Genomic DNA, 22,669 nt, shown 5'->3' on the forward strand with positions numbered 1-22,669 from the left:
CACTTTAAAAAAAATCGACCATCGGGTTGTTCATCGTTCCCGTGGCAGCACACGTCGCTCCGTGTGACACCCCGTGAACGACGAACACAGCTTACCTGCGTCCCGTCGGCAATACGGAAGGAAGGAGGTGGGCGAGATGTTACATCTCGCTCATCTCCGCCCCACCGCTTCTATTGGCCGGCTGCCGTCGCTGTGACGCCGAACGTCCCTCCCCCTTCAGGAAGAGGATGTTCACCGCCCACAGCGATGTCGCCCGGGAGGTAAATGTGTGTGACGGGGGGTTAACGACATTGTATGACACAGGCAACTAATTGCCCGTGACGCACAAATGACGGGGGCGGGTACGTTCGCTCGTGCAATCGCATGATAGATCGTCCCGTGTGACGCATTAGCCATTGCCAGACAACTCTGTGATGGCTAATGTTCCCTCACAACAAAACAAACAGACATTCTTGAGCCTGGTTTAAGTACTCAGGCAGCAGGAGAAGGCATCTGGCCATCCGGATGGCACATCCACCCTTCCAAGTTCCTGGTCCTAATAGAGGGTCTTTCATTAGGTGCATTGATTGACGCTGCGTGCCTTTGTCAGCCCCGACCCCTGCCACTTGTTTTAGGAGAGCAGGGCTGCTATTATGGACCTCCACATTTGCCTATCTGTTCCCCATACAGTGCAATATTAACATCGGGAGGGAAGGCTAGTAGCTCCTCTTCGGTGGAGGACATTGCAGCCTGCTAGAGTAGCAAGCTGCAGACAGCATGATTCTCCCCACTCTTCCTCCACATGGAGGTTGGCACTGTGGATCCTCTTAGCCCAATGGTGCCAGCTTCTGTGGAGGTCCTTTCAGTCCCCAATTCATCCATGGCAATGGTAGATGCTGTGATACCCGCTCCGATAGAGCACAGATCCGAGCACAGGTAGCCCACCGCCTTTTTGTCTTCTCCATCAGTGTCTCAGAGGCTTGACCTGCAATCCAGTAGGGGCCACAAGCACTCAGTGTCTAGTGTAGAGGTACATAGGCTCCTTTGTGGCAGTCAGGGAAGAGTTTCATTTGATTTATGGCAACAAAGGTTCAATTTCCCACTGGGAGTCCGGTAGTTGGAATGACACTTTGTGCCCCATGGTTTTGTTGCACTGGCCAATAGAGCCTTAATGTTTACAAACTATAAAGTTAAAGGGGTTGTCCACAACTTTTACATCGATGGCCTATCGTTAGGATAGGTCATCAATGTCCGACACACCCGCACCCCCACTGATCTGCTGTTTTTGAAGACGGCGGCAGTGGCAGGTGGCCTTAAATGCTCAGTTCTGGAGCTGTTACGTATTCTGATAGCGGTTGCGGACAAGTACTGCACATCCGCCTCTTATTGATTTCAATGGGAGATGGTTGTGCCGTCACCATCCGTGATAGGGCAGCTCCGGAACTGAGCATTTCCAGGTGCTGCTGCTACCGCCGGCAGGGGTGCGGGGTGTTGGACCCCGGCTGATCAGACATTGATGACCTATCCTAAGGATAGATCATCAATGTAAAAGTAGTGGATATCCTCTTTAATATACCGGTAACCGTCCTCCTTCCATTATAAGATATCCTGATGTGTTGTGTCTTTTGTTCATCGCGTGGGGAATACTGTTGTGCCTTATCTTAGCGGAGTGGCGTTTCAGCAGTCGACCAATCTGAATCTTACTCATATTCGCTAGTCACAGTTACAATGATTTATGTTCAAAGCAAAAGCCCCGAAACCAAGGAATATTACATCAATTTTTAATGGCAGATTTTCACAGGAATGCGGTATTTAATTAATGCTAAATTTAGCATTATTAATTTTAACAGAAACACAGTAATATTTAATTATATGAATATTTCCACTGGTTTGTTTCCATTTTAAATAAATTTTGTCACTATTAATGAATATTCCTTACTTCAGCTGTGCAACAGTATATGCAAGATATACCATCAATGCACAATTAAGGATCTCAGGAGGGAATCCCTTAACCCTTGACCTACTACTCAAATCAGGATTTTATATTAAAATATATTTTTAAGCATTTTTATTTTATATATATATATATATATATATATATATATATATACACATACATATATATATATATATATATATATATATATATATATATATATATGTCAAAAAATAATGGGAACACTAAAATACTATTCTGTTCTTTAAGTGTTCCCTTTATTTTTTTGAGCAATATACATATGTGTGTGTGTGTCCGCTAAAGGAATCCGCACCGTCGCATTTACAATCATGAAATTTTGCACAGACACCTTATGTGACTCAGGGAACGTCATAGACTATGTTTGGACGGGAAAATTTAACCCCGCGCTTTACAGTTAGTCTCCAAAATCCTGCCTCCATTAATCTGAATGGAGCTGGGAGATACGGCTATTAATAGCAACTGTTAGTGGTTGTTATAGGAACAAAATAAACTGTTAGTATAAGAAACTTATGTGTGAGGTAATAAGATGGGGAGACGGATAGAGAGAGAGAGACAGAAAAAGACAGACAGACAGAGACACAGACAGAGACAGACCTGGAAAAGAGACAGCCGGGCAAAGCAACAGCCGGGGAAAGAGACAGCCCTGGAAAGAGACAGATGGGGAACGAGACAGACAGATAGAGACAGACAGACACAGACACAGAGAAAGAGAGACACAGAGATAGAGACACAGAGATAGAGAGAGACAGACAGAGAAACTGATACAGAGACAGACAGAGAAACTGATACAGACAGACAGAGACAGAGAGAAACTCGAAGAGAGATAATTACTATCTCGGGCAAAGCCCGGGTACTACACTATTTATATATATATATATATATATATATATATATATATATACAGTACAGACCAAACGTTTGGACACACCTTCTCATTCAAAGAGTTTTCTTTATTTTCAAGAATGAAATACTTAAAAAAGTGTGAAACAACTGAAAATATGTCTTATATTCGAGGTTCTTCAAAGTAGCCACCTTTTGCTTTGATTACTACTTTGCACACTCTTGGCATTTTCTTGATGAGCTTCAAGAGGTAGTCACTGGAAATGATTTTCCAACAGTCTTGAAGGAGTTCCCAGAGATGCTTAGCACTTGTTGGCCCTTTTGCCTTCACTCTGCGGTCTAGCTCACCCCAAACCATCTCGATTGGGTTCAGGTCTGGTGACTGTGGAGGCCAGGTCATCTGGAGTAGCACCCCATCACTCTCCTTCTTACTCAAATAGCCCTTACACAGCCTGGAGGTGTGTTTGGGGTCATTGTCCTGTTGAAAAATAAATGATGGTCCAACTAAATGCAAACCGGATGGAATAGCACGCCGCTGCAAGATGCTGTGGTAGCCATGCTGGTTCGGTATGCCTTCAATTTTGAATAAATCCCCAACAGTGTCACCAGCAAAGCACCCCCCACACCATCACACCTCCTCCTCCATGCTTCACGGTGGGAACCAGCCATGTAGAGTCCATCCGTTCACCTTTTCTACAAAGACACGGTGGTTGGATCCGAAGATCTCAAATTTGGACTCATCAGACCAAAGCACAGATTTCCACTGGTCTAATGTCCATTCCTTGTGTTCTTTAGCCCAAACAAGTCTCTTCTGCTTGTTGCCTGTCCTTAGCAGTGGTTTCCTAGCAGCTATTTTACCATGAAGGCTGCTGCACAAAGTCTCCTCTTAACAGTTGTTCTAGAGATGAGAAACTGTGTCCAAACTTTTGGTCTGTACGGTGTATATATATATATATATATATATATATATATATATATATATATATATATATATACACACATGTATATATGAAAAAAAGGGAAATCTTGCAATTTTTTTCAATGTGTACTAAGTCTAATATTAGACTCATATTTCCTGCACCGTTCCGCAGCTATATGGACATTGGTGGCAATACACTTACTCAACAGGTGAAATATATTAAAACTGACGTTCTTTTTACCAGTCTGAATAACAAGTACACCGGAGTAAGAGTCATCTAATTTATAAAGAGGTGCAAACTTCTGAATAATTAGGTGGAATTCTTACTCTGTGTGCCAGAAAATCAAATTTACACCAGGTATGGATTTTTACTATAATATCTACTATATATAGAGGTGTTATCAAGGTGGTACGGTGGCTCAGTGGTTAGCACTGTATGGTGGCTCAGTGGTTAGCACTGCAGTCTTGCAGCGCTGGGGTCCTGGGTTCAAATCCTACCAAGGACACCATCTGCAAAGAGTTTGTATGTTCTCCCCGTGTTTGCGTGGGTTTCCTCTGGGTTCTCCGGTTTCCTCCCACACTCCAAAGACCTACTGATAGGGACTTTAGATTGTGAGCCCCAATGGGGACAGTGTTGCCAAAGTATGTAAAGCGCTGTGGAATTAACAGCACTATATAAATGAATAAATATTATTATCAGTCATTGTACAGGAGGAGGTGAGCTGTGACATCACTTATCGCGAATGATGGATTTTATGTTATCTACTGTATATAGAGGTGTTATCGGTCATTGTACAGGAGGAGGTGAGCTGTGATATCCCCTCTTGTGAATGGGGCACTCTATGTTATCTACTGTATATACAGTAGAGGTTTGTCTTCATTCTAATCATGTCTGGAATGATAACGACACCACTGAAAACTCATCTGTACAGAAAAGGAACTATTAGGCCAGGGTCACCTGAGCATATATTCTCTGTGCGAGAGAATCAGATCGATAATGTTAATGATACTCGGATCAAACTGTGATCAGAGTATCAGCTTAATAGGATCTGATTCCTGTCCGGTCACAGTCCGATGATTTCCAGGCAGTAATAGACTTGAATGGGAGCATGCCATCCAATACTTGAAGCATCCCGAAAAGACATGAGAAAAAAATATGATCGGATAGCCCTCTGTCAGTTGTGTGAGTGAGCCCTAGTCTGGTATTAGGCCGGTGGGAGCGAGCCCCAGTCTAGCATTAGGCCGGTGTGAACAAGGCCTAGTTTAGCATTAGGCCGGTATGAGCAAGCCTTAGTCTAGTATTAGGCCGGTGTGAGCGAGCCCTAGTCTAGCATTAGGCCGGTGTGAACGAGCTCTAGTCTAGTATTAGGCTGGTGTGAGCGAACCCAAGTCTAGTATTAGGCCTGTGTGACCGAGCCCTAGTCTAGCATTAGGCCGGTGTGAACGAGCTCTAGTCTAGTATTAGGCCGGTGTGAACAAGCCCTAGTCTAGCATTACACAGGTGGGAACAAGCCCTAGTCTAGTATTAGGCCGGTGTCCCACTTGCGATTACCGCACGTATATCTCGCGCGTGTTTCACGATGCAACACCCGTCACAGACTCACACTCTGCTTACAGGAGTGGGTCGGCTGCATAGAGATGCATGCAACCGACCTGCTCCTGTGAGTCTGTGATGGGTGTTGCACCGTGAAATACACGCGAGATATGTGGTAATCGCAAGTGGGACACCGGTCTTAAGGCGGCATTACACAGTACGATATATCTAACGTTATGCTGGCGGGGTCACGTCGTTAGTTACGCACATCCGGCATCGTTCGAGATATTGTAGAATGTGACAGCTACGAGCGACTGTGAACGAGCAAAAATACTCACGTTATCGTTGCTCGCTGACACGTCGCTCATTTTCATAATGTCGGTCACATTCCTGGATGCAGGTTGTTCGTCGTTCCCGTGGCAGCACACATCGCTCCGTGTGACACCCCGGGAATGACGAACACAGCTTACCTGCGTCCACCGGCAATGCGGAAGGAAGGAGGTGGGCGGGATGATAGGTCCCGCTCATCTCCTCCCCTCCGCTTCTATTAGGCAACCACTTAGTGACGCCGCTGTGACGCCAAACGTCCCTCCCCCTTCAGGAAGACGATGTTCGCCGCCCACAGTGATGTCGTTAGGGAGGTAAGTACGTGTGACGGGGGTAAACGACTTTGTGCGCCACGGGCAACAAATTGCCTGTGACACACAAACGACAGGGACAGGTACGATCGCTTATGCGATCGCACGATATATCGTCCCATGCAACGGGGCCTTTAGGCCGGTGTGATCGAGCCTTAGTCAAGCATTAGGCCGGTGTGAGTGAGCCCTAGTCTAGTATTAGGCCGGTGTGAGTGAGCCCTAGTCTAGTATTAGGCCGGTGTGATCGAGCCTTAGTCAAGCATTAGGCGGGTGTGAGTGAGCCCTAGTCTAGTATTAGGCCGGTGTGAGTGAGACCTAGTCTAGTATTAGACCGGTGTGAACGAGCCCTAGTGTGGCTTTAGGCCGGTGTGAACGAGCTCTAGTCTGGCTTTAGATCGGTGTCAACGAGCCCTAGTCTGGCTTTAGGCCGGTGTGAACGAGCCCTAGTCTGACTTTAGGCCGGTGTGAACGAGCCCTAGTCTGACTTTAGGCCTAGTGGCCAGAGTGAAAATTGCAAGATTTCTGATTTTATGTGATCTGCAAAAGAGAGAGGGGAAAAAAGAATTTTGAAAAATTTTCAAATATTTCTAAAAGTGAAGCCAATAAGGTTTCTTGCAGTGTATTGATATTCTAAATCCCACTGACGTTGATGCCCTTATCTGTACATTCAGTTGTCTGGAAAAACACTGCGCTTGTCTATTACACAGTATCCGCTGCTGCAAAGTTTTATCTGCACCGGTCCCCTGTTGAGATCAATCTCATTTTGTATATGTAATCTGATCCTTTCTTCGCTAAAACTGTCTGCAGTGTTTGCAGAAATAACCGAGGACTATATTTTCCTTCAGCCCTTTCATGTATTGCCTCATTAGAAATCAGTGAGGGTATTCCTCCAACTTCGGCACAACGCTGGGATTACACAAAGCAAAGCAGGCTCCAATTAAAACGAATAGTTGGACAATTAATTTGCAGCGGGGTGCGATAACACTGGGCATAAATTCAATGGGAAAAATTGGTACAAAAAAATGGTGCATTTTGTTTGCTTGTAATGCCATTGGAAAAATCAGTATCGGTTACCTGCAGATCTGTCACTGATTTTGCGGAGTATTTGTGGCAGATTTTGCTCTATTGATTGCAAAAGGTGAAATCTGCAAGAAGCTAATAGGTCAATTTTCACGCTGATTTTTTATGCTGCATGTGGTGCTAGTAAGGGCTAGGGGGCTGCATAAAAAAACAAACGGGATTAAAGGAGGACAGTTGTACTTAACAGGTTTCCGCACAGAGATCATGCTTCTTACTGGTTTGCTCATTAAAGCTTATGAATATTCACTGCTTCCCCCGCCCACCCTCTGTGTCAGTGTGCCGCCCCCATGCCAGCAGCCGGGCTGCTCGGAATCAGGTGCTCAGTGGCTTCGTGACGCTATCCATGGTATGTGGTAATTAGGAGTACCACCGCTGCAGTTGGGAGTAACCGGGGCTGATTGAATGGGGCAGCCAGGTGTTAGAACACTCCACAAGTAGGGGGATACCATGGGACTCAGTAAGGGGGTGCCGTGGGATGCAGGGGGGTCACTTTGGTACTCACTCAGTCCATTAAGCAGAGACCGACAACTGGTAAAACAAGTCTCTGGACGCCGCGGCCGCTGAGGGGAGCTTTGTTTGGGTCCCGTCCCCGATGGTGCTGCCTGGTGATCCGTGACCTGCCTCCTGGCACTAAGTTTACTTCTTTGGTGGTCCCGGTAGTGTGAAACTTGCCGGGTCCCGCTCCCCACTATGGCTAAGTGTGGGAGCTTGCTCTTAGGGCTCACTCTTGGGATTTTCTGGACCGTTTTGGATTGGAAAGTCTTATCCCCCTCGTTGCACTAGTGCCCCGATTTTGGAGCAGTTGGGAACGAATCTTGAAGGCTTTGTTCTCCACGCGCAAATTATTGGGTTGCCTGAAGCTACTCTCCGACCTAGGGTCCACGTACCCCATCGTGCCTTGATCCCAGCCCGGTGATGGTGCAAGGCCGCCGGCTGTCCTCCTCGACAGATCCGTGCCCCTTGCCACGATCCCCTGTGACCAACTCCTCTAGGCCCAGACCACCGTCTGCCACCTAGATTGCCTCCCAGGAGCCCCGACCTCCTTTTACTTTCCCTTCCAGACTACTCTCCTACTCTTGACACTCCTCACCTCCCCTCTCCAACCCCCCCAGGTGGGCGACTCTATTCCACTCAAGCTGTCCACTGGTGTGTTTGATGGCTATGGTGCAGGGTGTATCTAGGATTTGATTAGCTGATGTAGGCAACACCATATGGTTAGGGACCCAAAACTAAGAAGGAGGTGGATACAGCACGGGAGGGCAGATCGTGCAATACCCTGTGACGAACCGATAGTCCAGGGGCATCACATCAGTGTCTGTGATTGGTTGCAGTCAAAATGTCGGCATGGCAACATCTTCGAGTTTCCACACAGGTGTCATGATTCTTCCTGGCCTGCACATTAAAGCTTAGGAATACTTACTACTTCCCCTGCCCACCGTGATTGGTTGCAGTCAAAATCCCGGCGTGGCGGCGTCTTCGAGTCTCCACACAGCTGTCATGCTTCTTCCAGGTCCGCTCATTAAAGCTTATGAATATTCACTGCTTCCCCTGCCCACTCTCTGTGAAAGCGTTTGTGATTGGTTGCAGTTGGAATGCCGGCGTGACGGCGTCTTCGAGTCTCTGCACAGCTGTCATGCTTTTTCTGAGTCTGCTCATTAAAGCTTATGAATATTCACTGTTTCCGCCGCCCACCCTGTGAAAGTGTTTGTGATTGGTTGCAGTCAGAATGTCAGTATTCCCAAAGTAGAGTGTAAAAATAAATCAATCATTGGAAAATATGGTGTAGGGTGCCCCGTATTTTGATACCCAATGCAGATAAAGCAGACATCTGGAGGCTGCAGCCCCCAGCTGTGTGTATTATCTTAGCTGTGTATCAAAATATGGGGGACCTTCATATAAGTCTAAGGGACCTGAACTTAGGTGTTATAAAATAGTGTTAGTACGGGTTAGGGTGCTGCAATCTTATACAATGCTCACACTTCCTGTTTTGTACAGATGGCTTTTCAGCAGTCTCATTATTATCACAGACAGGATGACAATGAAAGGTAACACTCGTATATATTGTAGATAATACAGGAACCACCATTGCCAAGAGGTGATGTCACAGCTCACCTCCTCCCTCTCTTCACAATGACTTTTCGTTAGAGGATGCCCATTTTATGCCTCTATACAAACAAAAAACAATAGGTCAGTCTATGACTGCTAATGTCCATGTGAAGAATAGAAATAAGGAGTTAAATATTAGACTTGGAGTTATAAATATTGAAAGTATTTTTTCAGATTGATATATATTATATATCAATAGATATATAAATATCTATAGTGATATAAAATATAAAAAAATATATATACAGGGTGATCCAAAAGTAGGTGGACAGTATGTGTAATAGGGTTATCAAACATGGTGTAAAGTGAAACTGGCTCAGTTGCCCTTAGCAACCAATCAGATTCCACTTTTCATTCTTCACAGACTCTTTGGAAAATGAAAGGTGGAATCTGATTGGTTGCTAAGGGCAACTGAGTCAGTTTCACTTTATTCCTTGTTTGATAACCCTATTACACATACTGTCCACCTACTTTTGGATCTCCCTGTATAATAAACAATAAAATAAACAATAGATAATTTTCTGATGACCTATTCTTATTAAAGTCCAGGAATAAAAAAAATATGGTTTCTTTTTCCAAAAAAAACCCCAGCACCTTGCCTGTGTCTGGCCAGCACAGTGCTATTTCTGAAAGTCCATACCATAGACGCGCGTACACACTGTTATCTGGAAGAAAGCAGCAATTTTTTAATTCATTCTTGTTAACCCCTTCAAGCTTTGCAAACATTGTTATCCTCGCTGAATCCCTTTCTGTCTTTGGTTTAAAAAAAAAAACTCCATGTGACATTTTTTTCCCCCCAAAAAAAAATTCTCGGTGTGAAATCAAACTAAATGTGCAAAGCTCTTCTGTGCTCAAGAACTAATTAGGAACCTAGAAGTTAAAGGCGTGTTTCTGTGATGTGGTGTTCAGTCTTTGCGTGACATGAGACTCGATTCCATGAAAGAGAAAGAAGTAAAAGGAAAAAAAGGTTGATAAAAAAAAAGAAAAAAAAAAAGATCCATCTTGTGTTATGTGGGTGTTCGTCTCAGGAACCTCTCCCGGAGGCAGGTGATAAAATAGGACTTGTTAAATTAAGACAGCTCTTCGAACTCCAATCCTTTGTGCCATTTTATTCCCTCAGCGCACCATATCAGACGTGCGATGTTCTACACTGACACCGTGCAGCCCTTTATGAAGCGATTTCTAGGTGCACAGACGCCTCAAAAACGGACGTGAAAATGTGACGACATTCCCGCCATGAGTATTTCATATTGGAGATTTTCTACACCTATTATTTTAATTAGGTTATTTGCATTTTTTTCATTGTGTGTTTGAATACATTTTTTACTTTAATTTTTATACAGTGTTATACAGTGTTTGTTTTTTCTTTATGTTCTGTTTCAAATAAAACTGCTTTGTTTTAGAAACTTCCACGAAATTGTGTTTTTTTTTACCTGTGCAAATTGTTTGAGAAAAATCTGCAAATAAAATGCATATTCATAGCAAAAGAAATGATCTTGTTGCAGATTTTATCGCAGATCAGTTTACGCAATTTTTTAAAAAAAGCACAGTGGGCATGAGAAATAAATATACAAATATATATAAATCACATCCCCTTTTATGGAACTGTAAACTGCTGCATTTTTAGGCAGAAAATGTACCTGATACTCATTGTGTGAACTTGGCCTTAAAGGTATTTTTTTTTTTTTTTTCAGATTAATTAAAGAGGTTTTTCCATACGAAATGTGATCCCCTTTCTTTTGTCTTAACTCCTCCTAACTAACACTTTCCTAATAAACTTCTGCTATCTAGTCTGCTCCTGTAAGCTGATCTCTAAGAGGCTTGTAAAAACTTTTACTGTTGTTGTAGCATTTATCCTTCTGGCTGCAGAATGGAATCGGACCCAGTGAGCAGGGTAAGTTACTGGTGGGGGCTGAGATGAAAGTGAAGTGTGATCTGACTGCTGTCACTCACAGAGAAGCACCCACCAGTGAGGTTCCCTGCTCAGTTGGTCTGATTCCGGTCTGCAGCCATAAGGGGTACTTCTCACATAGCGAGATCGCTGCTGAGTCACGGTTTTTGTGACGTACCAGTGACCTCATTAGCAATCTCGCTGTGTGCGACCAGCGACCTGGCCCCTGCTGTGAAATCGCTGATCGTTACACACAGTGCTGGTTCATTTTTTGCTCGTTGCTCTTGTGAAGCCCCACAAGTGCAGCTGCTGTGTCGGTGCATTACCTTCAGGGACTCCACGTAGCTGGTGCTGGTCACAGGTAGGAGATCTTCTTCTTGTCGTGACGCCACTCTCAGTATTGCGGCCAGTAGGGACCGCCACTGCAGGTTGAGGGTCGCCTGGGGCTGATGGTGTGTGCAGTTAGTTGGAATAGCCTCCTGAGAGTGAGGCAAGCCCCAGGGCCCGGTGTAGATGCGTAGTACTACAAGTCGCAGAATGACTCACACAGGCAGAACTGTCTTTCAAGGGCTTTACTCACATTTGATGGCAGGATGAGTAGCCCGGGCGTAGCTGAGATGAACCAGGTGGGAACCAGGTATCCTTCAGGCTGACTTTATGAGGGTGACTACCAACTCGCCTTCCTTAGCCCTTGGTGGTTTGGGGTAACCCCGACTTTTAGTCCCTATGGGGGTCACCCAGGGAAGATGCTGCAGCCTCTCTCCCCTTCGTTTGCCGTTTGCTTGTCGCCTGGACCAGGCCACTTCAGCTGCTTGCCTCCTGTGACCTATGGGCCCTAACTGTGGCTACGTGGCTGCGGCTTTTAGTAGTGTTGTGGCGTGGGCTTTGAGAGCCCCACACCGGCAGGTTTAGCAAAAGAAAGCTGGATCTATCTCCGCTTCGGGATCTGCCGCCCGTTTGGGCCTGGTTCTCCCTAGCAGTCTCCTTACTTCCCACTCCGTGCTCTCTCTTTAGCTGAAGATGGATTTCGGGTAGCACTCCTAGTTGACCGTTCTCCCCCGTCAGTAGCCACTGCGCGGGCGCTGTTAGACAGCAACAGCCCCACAGGTCTGCTCCTCACTGAGCCCTATGGAGTTCTGCTCTAACTGACTCACTGCCCCTCCTCTCCTGTTCTTGCCTACGCCACCTAGCAACCAGACTCTCTTACCACACCCCTTGAGAGGAGATGGAGGCCATGCTCATGCTTCACCCCCTCCTGGGATCCCCAGGGGTCCTCTCATGGGTACATGTGTGAGAGCTGATTACTATGCGCCTGTGTACCACACCCCTGTCAGCCTTCTGGATTACCTGTATTGTACTGTCCCCAGCATGGGTGCAGTACTCAGTGGTGCCTGACCAGGTCAGGGGCGCCACATTCCCCCTTAGTTATCACCAGCACGTCCTCGGGCTGCAAGACAACATTTTAAAATGCATAAAACAGTAAAAACATGGTAAAACATTTTAAAACCACCAGTTATCATACATCACCACCCTCCACCCACAAGTCCGTTAACCCACCCAAAACCCTCTCAGGAGGCAGGTCACCGGTCCTTTTGGTAACCAGATCTGGGCCATCTACTTCCCCAGACCTTTCCTCCAATCTGCCTCTCCCGTTGGCCGCGACTTCAGCCACTTCTGGCAGGATGTAGAGGCGGCTTACATGGGCTGGTGGTTTCAGGGTATACCTGGCCTGGTGGATCCGCGCCTTCAGCCTCTTCTGGCAGGATGCAGAGGCGGCCTCCACAGTTGGTGCTGACCAGGTACCCTCTTTGTGGTGGAGAGCCAGGCCCCATAAACAGGCATGCTCTCTGGTCGCAGGTGAGCCAAGGCCCTATATACGGACGGGCTCCTCCTGGTTGCAGACGAGCCAAGCCCCTAAACAGGCTGGCCCTGGTGGTGGTGCCACTGGTGTAACTATTTACACTGCGAGAGTTTGTGGCTATAGCCAGTTCATAGCCTTAAGGTTTATGGTTTTCTCACAATAGTTTTTGTGGGCACATTACTTGAACTTGAGAACGTTGCAAAACAAACTTTTTCAAAACTTTAACTGGTAACTTCTTTCTTTACTTTACTTTTCTCTACTCCTCTTTACCAGGGCTTTGGCCTGTTGGGCTGCGGCACCTGCTGCTTTCTTGCTCTTTGTCGTCGTCTGAGGTAGTTTCATCTGTAGGTTCCTTGTCTTTTCTTTCTTGATCTTCATCTGTTTCCTTTGCTGCATCTGTTTCTCTATCTCTGTCTTTTCTTTCTTCTTTGGGACATGGTGCTACATCTAAGGCATACCAGCCTCTTTCGCCCTGATGCATAGTGAACTGTACTGAGTCTCCCATTTTTAAATTTCTTCCAGGGTGTCCTCTGGGCAAGTGAGCTCTCACATCCCTCCTATTAACGAAAATGCCCTCTTTCATACCCGGTGCCACAATAAAGCCGTATCCGCTTTTCAAGTTAAAGTCCTCCACTACTCCTCTACAAAGGGGTCCTCTGACCTGTGCTTGGGCTCTTCTCAGGAACCTCTTTTCTTGTAGGTCTCTGGCCGTGACTTCTCTCTGCTCTGGGGATGGCGGTGCAGGGGACAGCGTTGTTCTGTTGCGACGCCTTGTCTTGCGGCCTGAACTCTGCGTGGTACAGCTTGCAAGCTCCCAGGTGTGACTTTTAGGCAGATCTTCGTCAGCGGACGGTGTCAGGTCTTCCTCATCCCAGCGGGAATATGGCAGCATCTCCGGCTCTGAGTATAGATCCACTGCTGGTGGCTCCGGAGTCAGCTCCTCAGCTTCCTGGCCTCCTCTCCCCCTTAGTTCTTCGCTGCACTCTGGTTGTGGCAGCGCTGGGGATGAGTGTTCCTCAGCTGGCCCAGGCGGTGGACTCTTCAGCGTGGTTGCTGCAGGGGTTGCCTTAGGGGTGTGCGGAGGGAGCATGTATCTGTCCACCATCTCCTGTGGGAACTTGGCCTCCAGGTCAGCCTTCAGCTGCCAGTATGCGGAGTCTTCACCTATCAGGGATTTCCTAGTAGGGACTTCCTCAGACCGGGGAGCGGTATCTGCTCTGGCCTTGCAGGCCGGGGAAAATGATGAGGTAGGCTTTTCTTGGCGGGCCGCGCCTGTCATGGCGGCGGCCTGGTCTTGGCGGGCCGGGCAGGGCATCGCTGCGGCGGCCTGGTCTTGGCGGGCCGCGCCTGGCATGGCGGCGGCCTGGATCAGCGTCGCTGTTGCAGAGGGCTCTGTGCAGGCTGAGCTGGACGTCGCTGCTGTGATCGGGGCTTGACGGGCCGCACCTGGCGGGGCTGCGGCCTGGTTCAGCATCTCACTTGCGGCGCGGACGAGCGTCGCTGCTGCGGTGGGGTCTTGGCGGACTGGGCTCAGCAGGGTGGCAGCCTGGGTCAGCGTCACACCTGCGGCACGGATCAGTATCGCAGTGGTAGTCGGACCTTTGCGGGCCAGGCGGGGCATGGCTGCGGCGGCCTGGATTTGGCGGGCCGCATCTAGCGTGGCTGCGGCCTGGTTCGGTGGCGCCGCGCCGGGCGCCTCTTCTGGGACCGCGGGCGTGGCAGCAGGGGTCGGGGCATCCGGGCCGGCAGGGGTAATACTGGACTCACCCATCGGTGGCACCATCGGGGTCTGAGCCGTCGCCGCTCGGTCTGGCATGCGTCGCGCGGCTCCCTCCTCGTAGGTCCGAACCGCCGCCGCCATCTCCAGAAGCTCCGTGCGTTCTTCTCTGAGCCGTCGCACAATCCTGGCCTCCAGCTGGTCGCAGAAGATAGCAAGCTCCCGGCACCACCAGGCAGCAGAGCCTGGCTCTGGGTATCCGCGTCTGGACTCCATTTCTTCTAGCACGCTACTGGCTTCTTCTCTGCTCCGCCGTCTCTGGATGCTTCCGCTCTCTTCCCAAGCGAGGTCAGAACTCTGCAGGGGATCTCTGGGTAGCCACACCTCTTCGTGGGCGGTAACTTCTCCCAGCGCGGGCTGCTGTTGTTTTTCGGCGCGCTTTTCATGGTGGCAATATGGCGGCGCTTCCAATTTTTCAAGCGGACCGCCCAGGCACATGGTCACCTGTCTGAACAGGTCTAGTCCTTATCCTGTTCGTGACGCCAGATGTGAAGCCCCACAAGTGCAGCTGCTGTGTCGGTGCATTACCTTCAGGGACTCCACGTAGCTGGTGCTGGTCACAGGTAGGAGATCTTCTTCTTGTCGTGACGCCACTCTCAGTATTGCGGCCAGTAGGGACCGCCACTGCAGGTTGAGGGTCGCCTGGGGCTGATGGTGTGTGCAGTTAGTTGGAATAGCCTCCTGAGAGTGAGGCAAGCCCCAGGGCCCGGTGTAGATGCGTAGTACTACAAGTCGCAGAATGACTCACACAGGCAGAACTGTCTTTCAAGGGCTTTACTCACATTTGATGGCAGGATGAGTAGCCCGGGCGTAGCTGAGATGAACCAGGTGGGAACCAGGTATCCTTCAGGCTGACTTTATGAGGGTGACTACCAACTCGCCTTCCTTAGCCCTTGGTGGTTTGGGGTAACCCCGACTTTTAGTCCCTATGGGGGTCACCCAGGGAAGATGCTGCAGCCTCTCTCCCCTTCGTTTGCCGTTTGCTTGTCGCCTGGACCAGGCCACTTCAGCTGCTTGCCTCCTGTGACCTATGGGCCCTAACTGTGGCTACGTGGCTGCGGCTTTTAGTAGTGTTGTGGCGTGGGCTTTGAGAGCCCCACACCGGCAGGTTTAGCAAAAGAAAGCTGGATCTATCTCCGCTTCGGGATCTGCCGCCCGTTTGGGCCTGGTTCTCCCTAGCAGTCTCCTTACTTCCCACTCCGTGCTCTCTCTTTAGCTGAAGATGGATTTCGGGTAGCACTCCTAGTTGACCGTTCTCCCCCGTCAGTAGCCACTGCGCGGGCGCTGTTAGACAGCAACAGCCCCACAGGTCTGCTCCTCACTGAGCCCTATGGAGTTCTGCTCTAACTGACTCACTGCTCCTCCTCTCCTGTTCTTGCCTACGCCACCTAGCAACCAGACTCTCTTACCACACCCCTTGAGAGGAGATGGAGGCCATGCTCATGCTTCACCCCCTCCTGGGATCCCCAGGGGTCCTCTCATGGGTACATGTGTGAGAGCTGATTACTATGCGCCTGTGTACCACACCCCTGTCAGCCTTCTGGATTACCTGTATTGTACTGTCCCCAGCATGGGTGCAGTACTCAGTGGTGCCTGACCAGGTCAGGGGCGCCACACTCTCCCCCTGTGAAGCACACATCGCTGTGTTTGAGAGCGAGAGAGCAACGATCTGAATGTGCAGGGAGCAGGGAGCTGGCGTCTGGAAGCTGGGGGACGCTGGTAACCAAGGTACACATCGGGTAACTAAGCAAAGCGCTTTGCTTGGTTACTTGATATTTACCTTGGTTACTAGCGTACGCCGCTCTCAGGCTGCCAGTGCTGGCTACCTGTACACGTAGCCAGAGTACACATTGGGTAACTAAGCGAAGCGCTTTGCTTAGTAACCCGATGTGTACCCTGGCTACGAGTGCAGGGAGCCAGCGCTAAGTGGTGTGCGCTGGTAACCAGGGTAAATATCGGGTAAACAAGCAAAGCATTTTCCTTAGTTACCCAATATTTACCTTGGTTACCAAGCGCAGCATCGTTTCCACGAGTCGCTGCTGGCTGGTGGCTGATCACTGGTCGCTGGTGAGATCTGCCTGATTGACAGCTCACCAGCAACCATGTAGCGATGCACCAGCGATCCTGACCAGGTCATGTCGTGGTCGGAATCGATGGTACGTTGTTTAGTGAGACGGTACCCTTAGGCACGAAGCTACAACAGCAATAATAGTATTTACGAGCCTTGGAGAGATCAGGTTACAGGAGCAGAGTAGATAGCAGAAGTATATTAGGAAAGTATTGGTTAGGAAAAGTTAGGATAAAAGAAAGGGTGTTACAATAGTAGTGGAAAATGTCTTTAATAAATGATAATCAGAACTAAATGTCAAGCTCTTTTTGAATAATGAAGACTGGCGTTGTTCAGGTTTGCTTCACTGCATTATGTGTCCAGACACCTGAGGGACATGGTCTGATCATACCAAATCTCCTGGGCATGGGAGGAAGTAAAAAAAGAGTATACAGATAGCACATCATGGGATCATAGATGGTTCGTTTTGTGAGGTAGAACATTTCCCTGCCTGTTTTTAAATAAATGTTTTACCTCAAAGAAAGATTCCTTTTCTTCTTGTGAGGTAAAATATTTCCCAGCCTGTTTTTTAAATAAATGTTTTACCTCAAAGAAAGATTCATTTGTGATCCTGTACTGTAATGTATGTATACTCTTTTACCTCCTCCTTGGCCCAGGAGTTGTGGTATGATCAGACCATGTTCCTGTACAGTCAGACACAGCCATTACACAGTACACAGCAGGGACACATATACAGTGCCTACAAGTAGTATTCAACCCCCTGCAGATTTGGCAGGTTTACACATTCGGAATTAACTTGGCATTGTGACATTTGGACTGTAGATCAGCCTGGAAGTGTGAAATGCAGCAAAAAAGAATGTTATTTCTTTTTCTTTTTTTTTTTTAATTGTGAAAAGTTTATTCAGAGGGTCATTTATTATTCAACCCCTCAAACCACCAGAATTCTGTTTGGTTCCCCTAAAGTATTAAGAAGTATTTCAGGCACAAAGAACAATGAGCTTCACATGTTTGGATTAATTATCTCTTTTTCCAGCCTTTTCTGACTAATTAAGACCCTCCCCAAACTTGTGAACAGCACTCATACTTGGTCAACATGGGAAAGACAAAGGAGCATTCCAAGGCCATCAGAGACAAGATCGTGGAGGGTCACAAGGCTGGCAAGGGGTACAAAACCCTTTCCAAGGAGTTGGGCCTACCTGTCTCCACTGTTGGGAGCATCATCCGGAAGTGGAAGGCTTATGGAACTACTGTTAGCCTTCCACGGCCTGGACAGCCTTTGAAAGTTTCCACCAGTGCCGAGGCCAGGCTTGTCCGAAGAGTCAAGGCTAACCCAAGGACAACAAGGAAGGAGCTCCGGGAAGATCTCATGGCAGTGGGGACATTGGTTTCAGTCAATACCATAAGTAACGTACTCCACCGCAATGGTCTGCATTCCAGACGAGCCCGTAAGGTACCTTTACTTTCAAAGCGTGATATCAAGGCTCATCTACAGTTTGCTCATGATCACTTGGAGGACTCTGAGACAGACTGGTTCAAGGTTCTCTGGTGTGATGAGACCAAGATCGAGGTCTTTGGCGGCAACCACACACGTGACGTTTGGAGACTGGATGGCACTGCATACGACCCCAAGAATACCATTCCTACAGTCAAGCATGGTGGTGGCAGCATCATGCTGTGGGCCTGTTTCTCAGCCAAGGGGCCTGGCCATCTGGTCCGCATAAATGGGAAGATGGATAGCACGGCCTACCTGGAGATTTTGGCCAAGAACCTCCGCTCCTCCATCAAGGATCTTAAGATGGGTCGTCATTTCATCTTCCAACAAGACAACGACTCAAAGCACACAGCCAAGAAAACCAAGGCCTGGTTCAAGAGGGAAAAAAATCAAGGTGTTGCAGTGGCCTAATCAGTCTCCTGACCTTAACCCAATTGAAAACTTGTGGAAGGAGCTCAAGATTAAAGTCCACATGAGACACCCAAAGAACCTAGATAACTTGGAGAAGATCTGCATGGAGGAGTGGGCCAAGATAACTCCAGAGACCTGTGCCGGCATGATCAGGTCTTATAAAAGACGATTATTAGCTGTAATTGCAAACATGGGTTATTCCACAAAATATTAAACCTAGGGGTTAAATAATAATTGACCCACACTTTTATGTTGAAAATGTATTAAAATTTAACTGAGCAACATAACTTGTTGGTTTGTAAGATTTATGCATCTGCTAATAAATCCTGCTCTTGTTTGAAGTTTGCAGGCTCTAACTTATTTGCATCTTATCAAACCTGCTAAATCTGCAGGGGGTTGAATACTACTTGTAGGCACTGTATAAGATTATCTCAGCACAAGAACATTTTTTTAAAACACATCCAATTGTGGAAATCAATATTATTGAAAGATCTATTGATTAAAACCAACTTTGTTTGTGGTGAAAAACCCCTTTAAGCACAAAAGTTTGAATATGAGCTAAGAAATAAAAGATAAAGACTAGCAAGTCAGCCCTGGTCTGATCTAGAAGACGTCTAAGGGGTTTTGTATAGAGTTGTGAATTTATATAAGAAACATACAGCATTAAATTGTATGTTCTTTTCTAGGAACATTGCCCCTCCTGTCAACAGGTTGTGTGTGGTATTGCAGCTCAGCCAAATGAACCTGAATGAGGCCGGGTTCACACACAATACCTGGTCTGGCTTGAGTGTCCTGACCCAAGTATACAGCCTTGTATGTGTTTATGACGTTGTAAGTTTGGGTCAGGATACTGGTGGTCAGCCAAGGCATTGTAGTCCATATACAGACCATGAAATACACCAATACTAGGCTGTAATACTAGCCTTGGCCCCTAGCCGAAAGTTATATTGCTACTCTTCCAAACTTTTGTGGAAAACTTTTGACATGACGGAGTGACTGAGATCCCAGCACAATGATATACTCTCAGATATTTTACACTCTTACCATCACAGCCTCGATCCACAGGGCCTATTCGGTGGAGAGCATCGGTCAAGAGATCAGGAAGGCGACCATTGAGATCCACAGAGGCAAGACAGCCCTGAAAACCATCTCGAGACGCAACCAGTTTTGGAAGAGTGGCGTACAAATTTCTAGGAAGCCCACCAATATATAGTTCACCTGGAGATGAAACACAAAATAAGGTGGTGGGAAGAAAAAGGAAAATTAGTCAGAAGAACAAAAATGTTTAAAAATAAGCACTTAAATTTTCTACAGATGCATAAAAATGAGATCATTTGACTAATTAGAGAAAAGGGAACGTTGACGCAATGCAATCATCTATTAGACTCTTCGATCACATAATTAATGGGTGTCTGCCAGGAATATTAGGAGGTCCAGATTACCTCTGCAGTGACTGATGGCTGGGGTGGTGTTGTACCTGTAACTGGGGATCATATAGATGCCCCAGTTACAGCGAGATACTGACTAACAAAAATACAGTTCCCCATGAGATTTCTAAGTCAAATTAAGAAATATAATAAATACATACACACACATTTTTTTTTATTATATTTTATACTAGCTATAGTATCCAACGTTGCCCGGGATAGTAACTAAGTGTCTCTCTGACTATCTCCCACTCGCTCTCTGTCGGTCTGTCCTCTCTGTCTGTCTCTATGTCTCTCTCTCTATCTCTCTTTGTCTGCTTGTCTCTCTGTCTGCCTGTTTTTCTCTCTCACGCTCTGTCTCTCTATCTCTGTTTCTTTCTCTGTCTCTTTCTGTCTGTCCATCTCTCGCTATCCATTTCTCTCTCTTTGTCTGTCTCTCTATCTCTCTCTCTCTCTCTCCAGCTCTGTCTCTCTCTCTTTCTGCTTCTCTCTGTCTGTCTCTGTCTCTCTCTGTATGTCTCTCTCTCTGTTTTTCTCTGTCTGTCTCGCTGTCTGTCTTTCTCTGTCTGTCTCTCTCTGCTTTTCTCTGTCTGTCTGTCTCTCTGTCTGTCTTTCTCTGTCTGTCTCTCTCTGTTTTTCTCTGTCTGTCTCTCTCTGTCTGTCTCTCTGTCTATCTCTCTCTCTCTGTTTTTCTCTGTCTGTCTCTCTCTGTCTGTCTGTCTCTCTGTCTATCTCTCTCTCTGTTTTTCTCTGTCTGTCTCTCTGTCTGTCTTTCTCTGTCTGTCTTTCTCTGTTTTTCTCTATCTGTCTGTCTCCCTGTCTGTCTGTCTGTCTGTCTCTCTGTCTGTCGTTCTCTGTCTGTCTGTCTCACTGTCTTTCTCGGTCTGTCTCTCTGTCTGTATTTCTCTGTTTGTCTCTTTGTCTGTCTCTCTGTCTGTATTTTTCTGTTTGTCTCTCTGTCTGTCTCTTTCTGTCTCTCTATCTCTCTGTCTCTCTGTTTCTCTCTCCGTCGCTCTCTGTCTCTCTCTGTCTCTCTCTCTGTCTGTCTCTCTGTCCGTCTTTCCAACAAAATCATATTAGCTGACACATAAGCTTCTTATACTAACGCCATCTCAAACAACCACAAAAAGGTCGATCATTAAAGGGATTGTTTCCTTTCAGACAATGTTCTAGCCTGGCTAAACTGTGCTGTATTCCCCTTCCCCAGGTCCACCGATGATTCTCCAGTGCTACTCCTGGTGTCTGGCATTGATGTCACAACAATAGCGCTGCAGTCAATCAGTGAGGTCTGCAACTCTGAAGGGGGTATTCAGTGTACATGGGCCAAGCCGCTAAGTTCATTGATTAGCTGCAGTACTATTTTTGTTACATCAGTGCCGCAACCGATGCCAGACACCAGGGGGCAACGGCGCAGACTCGCTGGTGGACTCGAGGAAAGCGGGTCCAGCTTGGTTCTGTTATTGTCATGATCGGAGTACATAGTGTCCGAATATAGTGCGTGACAGCTGCACTCAGACTAATGGACGTCTGGCACACTACACAACAGAACACAAACAAGGGGGGCAATGGGGACACTTTTACAACTGTGGGCCCTGCAGCTAGGAAGAAGGGTGAGGAGTCACCTCAAGCTGTTTCCTGAGCTCCTTAATGTCCCTGTGCGGAGTCGAGCTGGATACCTAATCCCTCACTAGCCCTGGCTAGTGAGATGGCTGACGAGAGACACTAGTCCTACCACTGTACTAATCAACAGGAAGGGAAAGGTAGACAGATAGGTGAAAAAGGCACAACACCTAATATGCTGAGCCACCAAATAATAATAATAATGAGAGAAGCTCAGATCACAGGACCGTCACACATCTCTCAACCACGAGAGACACTCGTGACAGTTATGCTTTGACAAAATGCAGAACATTTTCTAAAACTGAACAATCCCTTTAAATGATCACTGTTGTATAAACACAACTCTTTGCTTATTGGATTGCTAATGTAGACGCAATGCAAATGATTTAGATCCAAACTGTAAATAGACAATCCATTGTCTCAGGAGGCTTTTACCTTACTGTTCTCTTTGAAGGGCTATCACATTGTGATAAGGGACAATTTCTGAGGTCTAGGTATAATCACAAAGGTTAATAGGGATCAACTTCAGGGGTGTTGCATAGCTAATTAATTAGGTGTTAGGAGTATCTAATTAGCAGGTTTTAAACAGCAGAGTCCTGCAGTCCTTAACATACATTGATGTGAATTGCAGGTTCTATTGCCACTAAGGATAAGTATCTGTAAAAGCTTCTAAAAAAGCAAGTGAGTGAGCGGATGGTCTTGTCTTAAAGGGGTTGTCCAGCATTTTTATTTTTTTTTTTACTATGGGCAGGTAGTTGCTAACTACCTACCGTACCTATTCCACACTTAGGCTAGGTTCACATTTCCGTTGTTTTGCATCAGTCACATGCGTTGCTTGATGCATGTGACTGATGTGTTATACAACGGATGACAAGTATTGGATGAGAAAGCGGATTCCGTCCGGCGGCTGGCTTCTGTGAGCCATCAGCTGATCTCCCGGCCGCCGGCTAATGAGAGCGATCAGCTGATCTGCCGGACGCCGGCTAATGAGAGCGATCAGCTGATCTCCCGAACGCCGGCTAATGAGAGCGATCAGCTGGTCTCCTGG

General features: G+C 47.2%; 1 protein-coding gene across 16 annotated transcripts in view; it reads right to left on the bottom strand.

The window, feature by feature from the left end:
- NRXN2 (neurexin 2) overlaps positions 1 to 22,669 on the bottom strand; it is a 955,311-nt gene that overhangs the window by 449,879 nt on the left and 482,763 nt on the right. For all 16 annotated transcript variants that reach the window (XM_075326071.1, XM_075326065.1, XM_075326063.1 and 13 more), the window contains one exon: positions 19,619 to 19,792. In XM_075326071.1, coding sequence (XP_075182186.1) covers positions 19,619 to 19,792 — 174 coding nt within the window. The remainder of the gene's footprint in view (positions 1 to 19,618; positions 19,793 to 22,669) is intronic.

The sequence above is a fragment of the Anomaloglossus baeobatrachus genome, chromosome 10 (genome assembly GCF_048569485.1).
Source record: "Anomaloglossus baeobatrachus isolate aAnoBae1 chromosome 10, aAnoBae1.hap1, whole genome shotgun sequence".
Classification (NCBI taxonomy): Eukaryota; Metazoa; Chordata; class Amphibia; order Anura; family Aromobatidae; genus Anomaloglossus; species Anomaloglossus baeobatrachus.